The sequence below is a fragment of the Pelmatolapia mariae genome, linkage group LG3_W (genome assembly GCF_036321145.2).
Source record: "Pelmatolapia mariae isolate MD_Pm_ZW linkage group LG3_W, Pm_UMD_F_2, whole genome shotgun sequence".
Classification (NCBI taxonomy): Eukaryota; Metazoa; Chordata; class Actinopteri; order Cichliformes; family Cichlidae; genus Pelmatolapia; species Pelmatolapia mariae.
In genome coordinates this window covers 85,810,425-85,825,358 of record NC_086229.1, presented here as the reverse complement: position 1 = coordinate 85,825,358, position 14,934 = coordinate 85,810,425, and the positions used below count along the sequence as shown (strand labels likewise).

At 43.5% G+C, this 14,934-nt stretch overlaps 1 protein-coding gene across 1 annotated transcript; it reads left to right on the top strand.

Annotated features, from left to right (window-relative positions):
* The first annotated feature begins 7,321 nt into the window (after positions 1-7,321).
* On the top strand, positions 7,322-14,201 carry krcp (kelch repeat-containing protein). Its single transcript, XM_063465375.1, has 14 exons — positions 7,322-7,406; positions 7,496-7,572; positions 7,877-8,038; positions 8,124-8,205; positions 8,324-8,371; positions 8,481-8,724; positions 8,830-8,919; positions 10,469-10,600; positions 10,689-10,876; positions 10,970-11,166; positions 11,278-11,372; positions 11,470-11,524; positions 12,880-12,977; positions 13,457-14,201. The coding sequence occupies exons 2-14, from the start codon at positions 7,511-7,513 to the stop codon at positions 13,684-13,686; spliced, it is 1,683 nt and encodes a 560-aa protein (XP_063321445.1). The 5' UTR covers positions 7,322-7,406; positions 7,496-7,510; the 3' UTR covers positions 13,687-14,201.
* Positions 14,202-14,934: the final 733 nt, after the last annotated feature.

Below are 14,934 nucleotides of genomic sequence, written 5' to 3'. Positions count from 1 at the left end.
GAGAAGCCAATTGAGTCTAATAACAGATTAAATGCAATTTTGAGGCTGTCATTTTTAGCATCTACATGGATGTTAAAATCACCCACAATAATTATTTTATCTGAGCTGAGCACTAAATCAGATAAAAAGTCTGAGAAATCAGAGAGAAACTCTGTGTAAGGCCCAGGTGGACGATAGATGATAACAAGTAAGACTGGTTTCTGAGTTTTACAGCTGGGGTGGACAAGGCTAAGCATCAGGCTTTCAAATGAATTAAAAGTCTGTCTTGGTCTTTCGTTAATTAATAGACTGGTGTGAAAAATTGCTGCCACACCGCCCCCTCGGCCTGTGCGTCGAGGTTTCTGGTAGTTAGAATGATTCGGGGGTGTTGATTCATTTAAACTAACATAATCATCCTGCTGCAACCAGGTTTCTGTAAGGCAGAGTAAATCGATTTGTTGGTCAATTATTAAGTCATGTACTAACAGAGACTTGGAGGAGAGAGACCTAATATTTAATAATCCACATTTCACTGTTTTACTCTTTGGTTCAGATGTGGATTCTGTATTGTTCTTTCTTTTTGATTTTTTATGTTTAAGTTTTTTATTGCTGGTTTTTGGTTTGTTTTTTGTCTGTTTGGGAGCTGACACAGTCTCAATGGAGATGGTTTTTTGGGGGGGTAGCGGGAGGAGAGAAGCTGCAGAGAGGCGTGTAAGACTGCAACTCTGCTTCCTGGTCCCAACTCTGGATAGTCAGATTTTGGGGGGTTTAATAAATTTGTCCATATTTCTAGAAATGAGAGCTGCTCCATCCAAAGTGGGATGGATGCCGTCTCTCCTAACAAGACCAGGTTTCCTCCAGAAGGTTTGCCAATTATCTATGAAGCCCACATCGTTTCTGGGACACCACTCAGACAGCCAGCAATTTAAGGAGAACATGCGGCTAAACATGTCACTCCTGGTCTGATTGGGGAGGGGACCAGAGAAAACTACAGAGTCCGACATTGTTTTGGCAAAGTTGCACACCGATTCAATATTGATTTTAGTGACCTCCGATTGGCGTAACCGGGTGTCATTACTGCCGACGTGAATTATGATCTTACTGTATTTACGTTTACCCTTAGCCAGCAGTTTTAAATTTCCTTCAATGTCGCCTGCTCTGGCCCCTGGAAGGCAATTGACTATGGTTGCCGGTGTCTCTAGCTTCACATGTCTGAGAACAGAATCACCAATTACCAGAGTTTGACCCCCGGCGGGTGTGTCGCCGAGTGGGGAAAAACGGTTAGACACATGAACAGGTTGGTGGTGTACCTGGGGCTTCAGTTTAAGACTATGCTTCCTCCTCACCGTCACCCAACCGCCCTCGTTCCCCAGCTGCTTGGGGTCTGCCGGGGAACAGCTAGCGGGGCCTACGCTATCTTCGGCTGCACCAGCTACAGGGGCCTGACTAGCTACGGGTGAATGAAGGGTGCGAAGCCGAGTCTCCAATTCAGTAATCCTGGCCTCCAGAGCTGCAAATATGCTACATTTGTTACAGGTATCATTACTGCTAAAGGAGGCCGAGGAGTAACTAAACATCTGACACAATGAGCAGGAAAGTGCAACAGGGACAGGTGAAGTAGCCATGGTGCTAACGAGTCAGCTACGAGCTAAGCTAAGCTAGCGAAACAGTAAAGAGACAGTGAGTGAATACTTTGTCCCATTGTCCCGTTTAAAATAAAAAAAATAAATAAGTAGCATGCAATAAACGTCTTCTTTTGGCTGCTTTCTTTAGAGGTCCCAGTGGCAGATCTCCATCTCACTCTATTCCTGGCATCCTCCTCTGTCCTCCTTCACTACATCCATTGATCTTTTTGTCAGAGCCACCATCTCCAAACTGTAGCGGTAGACATTACTACAGCAGTCTTGCGTGTAAACCTTCTCCAAAGTGGCTAGCTTGCACTCTTTAGTGGCTTAATATTCACGGAGAGAAAATAACGATAGCCATCTTCCTTTTTGGCCTGGGAACCACACTAACCGTTTTTATTGCGCATGCTCACAAGAGAAAACAATAACAATCTCGTGCACGCAGGCACGCACCTCTCTGACGTCATCTCGTCACTTGGACATGACTTTGCTTATAGTGAAATACTTAACACTCCCACTCAAAGACATGTTCGTTGTTCTCTGTAATAGAAAATAGAACAAACAAAAAAAAATATACAGATATATTTTTCAATACTGGCCATACCAAAAAAAAAACTTTTGCATCGCTCCTTTGTTCATTTTTTAGGATTCTCTGTGCTGATCCATTTTATTTTCCAAATAGATACTCCTTGAAACTCTCGAACTTGACCTTTGTCACTGACTTAGTAAGAACATCAGCTATCATATTTTCAGTAGGGCAGTACTCAATAGATATCTTTCCCTCAGTGTGCGCAGATCGAACAAAGTGAAACTTTATATCTATGTGTTTGCTCCTCTGTGTGCATACCGGGTTCTTTGATAAAGCTATCGCCCCCTGGTTGTCTTCATATATCTTAACAGGTACATGCTCTCTACTATCTACTCCTCTAAGTAGTTGTACAAGATACATACTTTCTTGAGTAGCAGCAGCCAGCGCCATATACTCTGCCTCACACGTAGATAGAGCTACTGTTGACTGTTTTCTGCTTTTCCAGGATATAACTGGACCATTTTCAGTTAGACTAAAACAGTATCCAGTTGTGCTCCTCCTGTCATCTTTATCTGACGCCCAGTCAGCATCACTGTACCCTTCAAGCTTTAGACCTTTCTCACTTTTGTGATAGTGAAGCTCTTGGTCTCTAGTACCCTTCAAATATCTCAATAGATGTTTTGCTGCAGACCAGTGCTGTTGTTTTGGTTCCGCAAGATGTTGTGATAATTTACTAACGATCCAGCTTAGATCGGGTCTGGTGCATGTCATAATGTAAATCAAGCTTCCCACCATCTCTCTGTACCCTGTAGGATCAATGATCTCTCCTTCACTGCCAAAACTTAACTTTTGCTCGCCTGGCGTGAATCTCGGTTTACAATCGGACATCCCCAATTTTGTCAGCACCTTTTCAATATGTCTTTTTTGAGTCATTTTAATCTCTCCCTCATCCTGTGAAAAATCGATGCCTAGAAAATGTTTAAGTGGACCCATGTCTTTCATCTTGAACCTTTTCTTTAACATCTCTTTCACATCCCTGAGTAAGGTGTTGTCACTTGCTGCTATGATCAAGTCATCTACCCACACTAATAGAATGACCTTCCCACTCTCAGAACCTCTGTTGTAGACACAATGATCAGCATCATTTTGGACAAAACCATTCTCTTCAAGGTAATCGTGCAGTAACAAGTTCCAGTTACGTCCCGACTGTTTTAAACCATACAGTGACTTGTTCAGTTTACACACTAAGTGTTCTCCTGTCTTGGATTTTACCTCAAAACCTTCTGGTTGCTCCACATAAACTTCACAGTCCATCGGAGCGTGGAGATAAGCAGTCTTTACGTCCATTTGGTGCAGTGTGAGGTCTTCCTGCACCGCCACCTGCATCAAAGCTCGAACAGACGTCATACTCGCTGTTGGTGAAAAAGTCTCTTTATAGTCAATCCCTTCTTTTTGTCCATATCCTTTTGCAACATACCTTGCTTTGTAAGTCTCAGATCCATCTGGGCTTTCCTTTACTGCATACACCCAACGGCCTCCCACTGCTTGTTTACCTTCTGGCAGTGGCATCAAAATAAAAGTCTCATTTTCCTTTAAAGAGTTCATTTCCTCTCTCATGGCATTTTTCCACATTTTTGATTTTTTAGAGTCCATGGCTTCTTTGAATGTTATTGGCACCCCATAAGCCACTTTATAGAAATAGTCTACACCTTCATCATCATCATTGTCACACTCAGTTTTGCATTGATAATCCTTTAAATACTCTGGAGCTTTTCTCTGTCTTGTAGGATACCTCACTTCTTCTCCTTCCTGAGTACTTTCTGTTGAATCTGTCCCTGTAAACTCATCTAGGTTTGGTTCTACACTCGCCTTTGGTTCTACGTCATTTTGGTCAACCATGTTTGGTGGTGTATTTTTGTGGATCTCAAAAACATTTCTGACGTCAAAATCTGTTTGTGTCTGACTGTCTGCACTACTTTTAGTAAGACATTTTATCAGCCTGTGTTTTTGGATCTTTCCTACTTCAGGATAGTAGACATTGTAGGCTGGGCTATATTTGTCATAGCCTAGGAAAATTCCCTTTTCACATCTAGAGTCCAGTTTCTTTTTATCCTGTTTGTACACGTAGCACTCAGAACCGAATACCTTCATGTTTGATAGGTCAGGTGTTTTTCCAGTGAATACACAGTAAGGAGTCTGTTCCAGTCGCCTACTGTAACATCTGTTGCGGATTTGGGCAGCTGTTTGCACAGCATACGTCCATAAATGCTTTGGGAGTTTGCTCTCCAACAGCATGCATCGTGACATCTCAAATAAGGTTCTCCAACCTCTTTCTGCAGTTCCGTTCTGGTGTGGTGAGTAGGGTGCACTAGTCTCGTGCCTTATCCCATTACTCCTGAGTAAAGTTTGGAACGGTTGCCCGGTAAACTCTGTACCATTGTCGGATCTTATACATTTTATCTTTCCATATGGAGCTACATCTGCAATGAACTTTTCTGTAGCTTTTGTTGTGCCACTCTTTGCTTTTATAAAGTACGGAAAAATCATTCCACTGTAATCATCAGTAAATGTTATCGCATACTTGTACCCATCTTTGCCTACTGGCTCTATAGGGCCACATAAATCTGTGTGTACTAGCTCCAGTATAGTTTTAGCTTTAGCATCTGCCTGTCTGTTTCTGTTTTGTGTGAATTTTCCCTGTATGCAAACTTCACAGTTTTGGTTGGACCCTTCCTGTTTTCCTTTTATGGTCATGCCTTTAACCACCTTTTCAAGTTTTGCAACATCATCTAGGTTACAATGACCAAGTATTCTGTGCCAGGTCTGAATATCATGACAACCATATATCTCATCAACATTTTCTTTTTCTACAGTGTTCAGGTAATACAGCCTACCGTACACCTTCACCTCAAATTTGGTTCCATTTTTGTGGAATAACCAGTTATCCCCATTCTTGAAATGGAGTTCGGCTCCGTTGGCTGTTGCTGCTTTAACTGAGAAAATGTTCTGAGGAAACGATGGGACGAAGAGTGCTTGCTTCAGCCTTGTTTTCACCTGCCGTCCCTCGCTGTCCAGGATGTAGATCTCTGCGTCGCCCCTCATCTTCGCCATTCCTTTCACCTTGGTTCCATCTGCAAGTTCGATCACGTGGTTCTCTGGTTTGAAGTTCTTGTCCACTGTCTTGAACTTTGTGGCGTCGTTAATCATGTGTGTGGTGGCACCGCAGTCTACTAAAAGACTTTTCTTTTCTTGTTGCATAGGACAGTCACTCATTTTAAAGAAACAAAAGGATGTAGCCTCTTCCTCTGCTTTATTCATGTAGTCACGTCCTCGTCCACGACCGCGTCCTCTTCCTCGTTGTGGTGTGCCCCAGTTTTGCTCCTCTCTCTTTAACTGGGGATCTGCAAGACAAGTCCTGGCCATGTGTCCCTTTTTACCACAGGTGTAGCACTCGATAGTAGCCATGTCCACTTTCTTTCCTCTCTGTCTTCCCCGCGACCTTGTCCCGCCGATGGTCTTCATCACGTTGTCCTCCTCTACACTCACGTCACTCCTCCCGTATCTTTCGGTACTCTCGTAACTCCGCAGTTTTGTTTTAAACTCGCTGAACGTTACCGTGTCATTTGTCTGAGTGATGTGCACGACAAAGGGTTTATATGAATCAGGTAGCCCTTTTACTACCATGGCTATCTGGAGTCCATCACTTATATTTTCATCAGCTCTTCTTAATGACGTGAATATAGTCTCTGCTCTGATAATATAGTCAGTTACTGTTTCTTTACTAGTCATCTGGAGGGAGGACAGTTCACAGTATAAACTTACGACACGTGGTTTGTCTTTTCCTGCATAGTGCTCGCGGAGAATCTCCAGCGCTTTTCTTCCGTTATTTCTTGCATCTCTCATGACCAGTGACAGACTCTTGTCATCCAAGCACTGTACCAGCTCTGCGTATGCTTCCCCGTTCTTCGCTTCGTCTTCGGCGCGGGCATCCTCGTCGTCCTCTGCTTCCTGCTGCAGGACAGCACCGAGGCCGCGCAACTCCATGTGCGCGAGGAACCGCGTTTCCCAGAGCTCATAGTTTTTCTCATCGCCGTCGAATAAAAGCTTAAACCACCTTTGGCTGGTATGACTGGGCCCATAACCTGTAGCGGTAGACATTACTACAGCAGTCTTGCGTGTAAACCTTCTCCAAAGTGGCTAGCTTGCACTCTTTAGTGGCTTAATATTCACGGAGAGAAAATAACGATAGCCATCTTCCTTTTTGGCCTGGGAACCACACTAACCGTTTTTATTGCGCATGCTCACAAGAGAAAACAATAACAATCTCGTGCACGCAGGCACGCACCTCTCTGACGTCATCTCGTCACTTGGACATGACTTTGCTTATAGTGAAATACTTAACACAAACCACAAAAGTCACTACCATCTTATAAACCTTAACTTTCACTCTTGCTGCTATCCTCTGGTCACAAATCACCCCTGACACTCATCTCCACCCTGCCAGCACTTCTTCTTCACCTCTTTTGTGCGCTGTCTATTGTTTTGAATGGTTGACCGCAGGTATGTAAAATCATCTACCTTCACTATGTCTGCTCCTTGTATCTCCACTGTTACACCTGTCTCACTCTCATTCACACACACATTCTGTTTTGCTTTTACTGACTTTCATTCCTTTTCTGCATACCTCAGCCTCCCAAGGCTCTCTTCCACCTGCTCCCTGCTCTCAATACAGATTATAATGTCATCTGCAAGCATTAGTCCACAAAGACTCCTCCTTCACCATCTGTCAGCCTGTCCATCACCATTGCAAACACTCTTCCAGCACACCACTTCGTCTCATAAAGGCTGTAATTTATGTACACCCACTGTATATAATCTGTATAGTCTATGTTTCTATTATTAATTTGCTGTTTTAATTTCTATATACCGGATAAGTTTTCTTAATTAGTAAATAGAATTAACTTACTAATAAAAGTAATGCCTTAATTAAACTAGAATTCACCGTTTTGTTGAAGGTGTTATTGAACGCAGCTTCTGTTGCGTCTCGCAGCGCCTCCGAAATCAGGCCTGTGATTGGCTTGCAGCCCCCAAAGTTGCAGCCCTGAGTCTGCTTGAAATTTTTATCCGCGTTTGCCGTGCGGGCGGAGAACTGGTTTGCTGTGTAGCTTTCAGCGTCTACTCGATACTCTGATGACAAAACACGCGCACCTAAACTAACCCCAGAGCTCGCGCGGAGTACAGATACTGTACAAACAGCGGTGGCGGGAGATTGGGTAAAGAGTGATTTATTGAGATATTTTAAATCGCACTTTAAAATAAAAGAGTATAGTCGGAACCGGGTGGATGTTGTTTGTGTTTTCAGGAGGACTTCGCCAGGATGGATGATTTCGGAGTTTATGCGGTTTTCGGAGTAAACGGGCCGCCTCAGAAGCTGCTGAGGTAACGCAGGCTTTCGACTCGCACATAATGTCATGTATTTGTTTTTCGTTTGCATCTGTGAGACGCTCATATGTGTCTTTAAATAGCTCAGTCGCCTTCAACTAAAATTGCTAGGCCTAAAGCTCTGTCGCTACACTTTTATTGCTCCTCATTGGCGCCTCTTTGAATTAGACCTCTTTACACACAGTCGCTTAACTTCTCTTTCTTTAAAACAGTAAATACTTTTCGCCTCTCGTTTTTCTGCATGTAAAATCGAGCAGTGTGCCTTTATTTGCTTGTTTCTTCGTTTGTTTTTCCGTGTCAGCGCTGAAGGCTCTAGCAGGGTCCGTGTTGCAGTTCCACCAAGCGTCCGCCAGGTGGTGCTGTTTAGCAGCGGCCGGTGGGGGGAGAGGATCTGCGTCAACGCAGAGCTCAGCGATTCTGATCGGATGCTCATCACTATTGGAAAACTGACTCCTTATAATAAGTAGGTTCGCCCTATTTATCCGTTTTGTTATTTTTTTAATGCACTCTAACAGCCTTTCTGTGAATGATGCATATTTCACCTTCAGATGTTTGTCATGGGAGCAGTGGGAAGAGGAGACCTGGATAGACAGTGTGACACTGAACGTCTCTCTGGAGGGAGGAAACCTGGTAAATACTAAGGAAATCTAAAGAGCTTATGAAAACATTAGGATTTTCTTAAGTTAAAACTTTAAGATATGGACAGATGTCACAGGTTAATGTATATAATCCCCCTTTTTTTCTTTAGTCAACAGAACCAGAAGTCATCATGGCTGTGAAGGAATACACACCAAAGGTAATCTGATAAGGATGTACTGTGTCTTATAATATCACAAAGAAATGTTGCTGCTGTTGGTGAAAGCAGGTAGTGATAATGACATCATTTCAATTGTGCTGCATCTCAGGACACGGCTGCTCCACCCGCAGCCCGAGAGCTCCACGGCAAGAGGAAAAGAGAGCAAACTGCAGAAGAAGAAGAAAGCAATGACTGGACAAAGAAAAGAGAAGAAGAAGAGAACATGTGTCCAAATGCAACTACTGAGAAGACCACACCTGTGCGCAAGGTCAGAGGTCAAGCCAAAGGCAGCCAAAAGCTGTTTGCAAGCGGTGCCGATACCACCAAGCTGAAGGGAGCAGGTGAAAAAGGAGGTGGGTTTTTTTTTTTTTGTTTCGTTGTGTTTTTAAAAAAAAAAAAAATTCTTTAGGTGCTTTTTCTTCTATCAAACCTGCTTTCTCTCTGTCCTCACTACACAGCAGCAGAGATGCAGGGGACCGTGGGAAGAACGCCTCCTCCGAGTGCAGTCAGGACGAAGAGTAGGCAGGCCAAGGCTCCCACACACACTGGTGCTGTTTCATTTTTTCTTCCTTTTTCTGTCATATTTATTCCCTCTTCAGTCCCAGCAGCTGACACCACCCATCCCAATTCACGCATAGATGTTTTCCATTCACTGCTCACTTGCAGGAAAGTAACATAAACCTGGGCGTGTGACTCACGCGGGGCTCGGCTCCCTCCGACTGTTTGATTTTAGATTGCGCTGTTGGCGTTGTATCAGTATTCGTGCAAGTCAAACAAATGAATAACTTGGAAGAGCATTTCAAATACAAATCCTTTTGGGAGAATTATTAATCTAGACAGCGTTTCTCACTTTATTATCAGCATGTTGAAGCACTGCTGTGTTTCATCAGCCAGAAATTCGAATTTGGCCTCTCTAAGGTGGCCATCAAACCGAGAGGTCAAACCAGGCCTTCCCAGTAAAGCAATGAGCGAGTTTGCATTCAAGAGGCAATGTTGGGAGCATGTGACCAATCGCACCTCGTATGCAGCTATAGTGGAATGTGTAAATGTGGCTTGTAGTGTAAAGTGCTGGTGTCAGACTGTGTGTGAGCAAATAAACAACAAATATGAGGCCTCTTTGCAATTACAAACAAGGCTCTGCAGTTTTAGGGCTATGTCGCCATATGTCTGTAGAATAATGAGACAATCTGCTTAATGAGAACTGCTTGCAACTGGCATCACAAATGGGGGAATATATCTATGTTAGATGAGAATTTGTTGGATCTGTCATTGCACTTTGGGGAAGGATAAAGGATTTACAGCAGGGCTGTCGAACATGCGGCCGGGGGACGAGGACAAGCCTTCTGCACGGCTATGCAAAGTGTAATAAATTGCAGTCAAGTCATTTTTTTATGTCACCATTACTGTGTGGCCATACAATGTCACCATTACTACACAAACTTGAAATGAGAGCTGCATCCACACCGGAAATGATTCGCACGTCACTTTAAAGCTGATAGCCAGTTGCCTGCAGTCACTTCAGGGTCAGGTTGTCTAGGTAACCATCTAATGTAGTCATAAGCCAGTCAACAGTCTCCTGCGCTCTCATTGGTAGTTGAAAAAAGTATATCTTTTATCTGTGAGTCGCTCAACTTGTTATCGCTGCTGGCTTTTTCACCTCTAGCTGCTTAAAGTCATTGAATATCACTTTCTGTGGTGTCTGGTTGCCACGTCACTGCCAGTGTGGACGCAGTTTTAGGGCTTTTGTAAAAAAAATACAGGTTTAACTGGTTGAGCTCCCTTGAGAACCTATTGGCACTGTATGACTTTGACCCTGACTCTACAAAACTTGCACATGGAGCTACAGATCAGGTTACTATGGAGATGTAACCCAGTAATGTAACACTAAAGTGAAGTCACTAAGCCCCAAATCCTGCTTGTAGTACACAGGATTCGGATGACAAACATCCAAGCGCTGGAATGGGGAATATAGTTGAATTAACTGACTTTGACATGGTTGTTGGTGACAGGCAGGCTGCTGTGAGTGTTTCAGAAACATGAGTGATGATCGTGTCTGGCTACTCCCAACAGAACATGACATGTCGTGTTTTCTTGCAGCTCCGTTGGCCAGCCCGTCAGGTCGCTGGGGTCAGACGTTATGTCCCATCGATGCTCAAACAGCAATTCTGATTGGAGGCCAGGGAGCCAGGATGCAGTTCTGCAAAGATCCCATGTGGAAGCTCTGCACAGGTCAGTCAGGTCAACAGCATTTTAGACTCTTGTTGATATTACAGCTCAGGTGAGAGCCGTGTTTAAGGGGACGTTCTGTGTGCAACAGAGGACATGTCCTGGGTGGCCGCGGAGACTCTGGCAGAGGGTCCGACCCCTGAGGCCAGGATCGGCCACACAGCCATCTACGACCCCGACTCAAGAAGGATCTTTGTGTTCGGTGGCTCTAAAAACAAGAAGTGGTTTAATGACGTGCACATCCTGGACACGCAGAGCTGGAAGTGGACCATGGTAGAGGTGCGTGTTGATCTGTGTCCACACCCTGTGCTCACTTTATTTCTGTTTTTATTTTTTGTTTTTAAATGACTTCCTCCTGCTCTTCTTCTTCAGGCTCAGGGTAAGGTTCCTCCCCTGGCCTACCACAGCTGCAGTATGTTTCAGGGTGAGCTGTTCGTGCTGGGAGGGGTGTTTCCTCGGCCCAACCCAGAGCCCGATGGCTGTAGCGACTCTCTGTATATCTTCGACCCCCGCCTCTCCATCTGGTACCAGCCCATCGTCACCGGAGACAAACCCTCCCCCCGCTCAGGGTAACATGGCTCAGTCCAAAGCTTTATTTAACACACACTTTTTAACTTTTTTCTTTTTAAATATAATTGCTCCGTATTTTTAACCTCCTCTTTGTTTTTTTTGTCTTGCAGTCATTCTGCATGTGTGATGCAGGAGAGGAAGATCTATGTATTTGGTGGCTGGGACACTCCAGTATGCTACAATGACATGTACATGTTGGACCTTGGTGAGCAACACACACACACAAAGTACCTAAATCAGGGGAAACGTGTAACTACACATCCATGCTTGCGTTATTAAAATGCAACGTGTTTATGTCTTAGGTCTGATGGAGTTTTCTGCAGTCAAAACAACTGGGAATCCCCCCTCTCCTCGAAGGTATCGCACATAACACTTCAAAATATTATGTGAGCGTGTGAGACGTCAGAGCTGAGTTCAGTGTGACGATGGATCTGATTGTGTTACACGTGCTTTGATGAACCTGGGACGTTCAAACAGCTGATGGGCATCCTTTGGGGATCCAGCGTAGTTTCTTTATGCGTCTTAAGGAGCAGGCAGCTGCGTGCTGGGAATCTTTTGTTTTTGTGCAGCGCTTTATTATCTGCTGCAGGAGCCGTTTGGGTACCGTGTCAGGATGCTGTGAGGACATTTTCAGTGGTGCAGAGGTAGAAAGACACCAGGTTTTGAGGCCGATTTAATTTCCTCAGTTCTCAGAAAACAGACTTTTTTTTCCTAAATGAGGCAGTGCCTACTGTGTGTCCATGGAAATCTTCTGTGATATGTGTTCCCAGGAACCCAAAACTAAAGACTCTTCACGTCCTCTCCATTTATGTTCAGTGACAGATGGTCATTCTGATTTCTCCTGAAACTAATGAACAGCTCTTTGTTTTGTTTTTTTGGTGTTCAGAGCCAAGCTGTTTTCAGTCTGTCAGCTTCTTCGTGTCTCCTCCAGTGATCAGTCCTATCTTTTTTTTGTGTTGTCTGCAAACTTAATGGTGCCATTTGTGTTGTGAGATGCTATTAAGGGCTCAAAACAGCCTGTGGTGCTCCTTTGGAGAGGATGGAGGGGTGGTAGGGGACCCATCCTGATCAACTGTGGCCAGGTTCTCAAGAAAGCTAGAGTCAGTGGGCGGATGTTACGATGAAAGCGTCTAGAAGGGCTGACTGTGTTGAACGCATGTGTTCCAGGTGGTATAGTATAGTGTGGTGTGGAGGACACTGTAAATGGCAACATCTGTTGACTTATTGGTTCTGTTTAAATACTGATGTGGGTCCAGAGTAGGTGGGAGTGTGCTTGATGTATTTGAGGATCAGTCTCTTAGTGTTACAGCCCCTGGCCTGTAGTTACTGAGGCAATTTACTACAAACTGTCTGGGAACATGTACTATAATGGATGTCTTTACCCAGGTGGGGACATCGTGTACTGTGATGGGGAAAGACTGATGATGTTTGCGGATAGCTCAGTTAATTCCACACTTTAGCCTCTGAGACCAGCTGCTTTTCTTTTATGTAGGCACAGCTGTATTATAAACATAACACAAGCAGTAACATTTAGGGACAAATGGGGGCTTTATGGAGACATTTACGTTCCTCAAATTAAGGTTTAATCCGATTTTAATAAGACAGGAGATTAAAATGAGAGCAGAGATTGTTACAATATCATCTGCAGTCATTTCAAGAACCTTTAAGCAACTTGAAATTAAATGTGAACATTGTGTGCTTGTGTGTTTCAGCTGGCACGGCAGCGCTGTGCTGTCTGACACAAAGTTCCTGATCCACGGTGGTTACAATGGAAACAATGCCCTCAGTGATGCCTTCATCTTTGATATAGGTGAGCAGAGGTTTGGTTTCTGAAAAGTAGCTCTTTTGTTGTTAATGACAGAGTCTAACTGATAGAGGATTTAAGATCAAGACAGAATTATTTTAGGGTTTTGGTAACGTAATTCCCAAACTAGGTAGGCTTATTCTACTGTTCCTGCACAATCCATACTGTAAGTCCGGTTTGTTCTGTGCCCAAAAAATATCTCCTTCATGTCCTTAATATTTAAAATAAAAGCCACAGACATATAAACAATAAAGTAGCTTACATAAGTATGTCAAAGCGATTTTGAGCAGCTTCTAGAATATAAATCGAGCCTCATCTTTATTTTACCAGGTATGATAAAGAAGATTTAAAAAAATAATAATAATTAAATTGACATTTTCTTGTTTATGTTAACAATGTGTTAACCGCCACCTTCACCTGACTGAGTTTATTCTGAACATAAAGTGTAAAAACAAGAATTTCATGCCTTTGTTTTGCTGTTTCAGACACCAACAGCTGGACAGAGGTGAGCGTGCCTGAGCTGTCTGTACCCAGGGCGGGGCACTCCATCATCACCATGGAGACGGCCGGTCACCGCTGCTTCTCGGAGGAAGATGAAGACGCGGATATGAACGGCGGCAGAACCCTGCTGGTGTTTGGAGGCGGGGACAACGAGGGCAACTTCTACTCCGACCTGACGACTGTCGCCGTGGAGGAGCTGCTCGGTGCTATTTAAAGAGAGCGAGTCAGAGGTGAATCCTCTCTGCCTCACTGGATGTAAAGCTATTTTAACACCCTCACCCTTTGTTATTTATAATCCTGTGGGTTTTTATCCCTTTCTGTTGAATGTCTCCTTTCTTCTTTCGCTTTAAAAGGTTTCACCAGTTTTATTTAATACATCTGAGCATCTAAAGAGAGACCTCAAAAGATCAATATGTCGTGAAAAAAAGGATTAAGAAAGATTTCTCTCATTATGGAGTTCCCACTCATAAAAACAATATCTGCTTTAAAGCAAAGGGAAGATTTAGTGATGTAAATATTTCTGTTTTTCCTCAGGTACTTTTTTAAAATGTTGGTTTATATTGATTGTGTTTTTTAAAAACTGAGGCTCTACTTTAGTTCAGAATTAATTTTTTTTCTTGCAGATATATGTAAGCGCATCGGAATTTTTTACAATGTTTATTCCTGGGGGGGGGGATTTTCTGTTCATGTCACTGGGCTGTACCATTTTGCTTTTCTGATTTTACTTAATACACATTAAAAGGTAATTATTGTTTAACTATTGTATTTTCCCTTATTATTTTTTTTGTAATTGTGCATATACTGGTTCAGTGTATATACACTCAGCTTCAGATTTAGTTTTGGTTTTTTTTACCTCTTGGATCAGTATGATGTCAGAAAGAGCAGATATCCTTAATATGGTCATTATGGCAGAATGTCCCACCTACCTGCCGTATAAAACTTCTTGCAGCCAGTGGAAGCTGGTTTAAAGGGAGGTATAATGGCTTGTATCAGACAGAGTATGAATTGATGGATGCCCCTGACGCCCTACATAAAATAAACAAGGATTATTTTGAACTATGAATCTTGCAAAGCTACTCTAGCAGAGTCCCAAGAATCAAAGTACGCAGCTGCATAACAACTCCTGTTTTAAACCCACTTGCATATTATTTTCCACATGGATAGTATATAGAGTAGACTCTCTACAGTCTATGGTGGGCAATCTCAGTCCACGAGGGCCGGTGTCCCTGCAGGTTTTAGATCTCACCTTGGGTCAACACACCTGAATCACATGATTATTTCATTACCAGGCCTCTGGAGAACTTCAGGACATGTTGAGGAGCTAATTTAGCCATTTAAATCAGCTGTGTTGGTTCGAGGACACATCTAAAACCTGCAGGGACACCGGCCCTCGTGGACTGAGATTGCCCACCCCTGGTCTATGCATTACTCCATGAGGAATACTTTATACCAAATCAAACCA

Excerpts from the sequence above, each read along its gene's own strand:
- krcp (XM_063465375.1), top strand. The coding sequence starts at position 7,511 with ATGGATGATTTCGGAGTTTATGCGGTTTTCGGAGTAAACGGGCCGCCT. Across the intron at positions 10,601-10,688 it reads CATGTGGAAGCTCTGCACAG|AGGACATGTCCTGGGTGGCC; the intron begins GTCAGTCAGGTC and ends TGTGTGCAACAG. Across the intron at positions 11,167-11,277 it reads AAACCCTCCCCCCGCTCAGG|TCATTCTGCATGTGTGATGC; the intron begins GTAACATGGCTC and ends TTTGTCTTGCAG.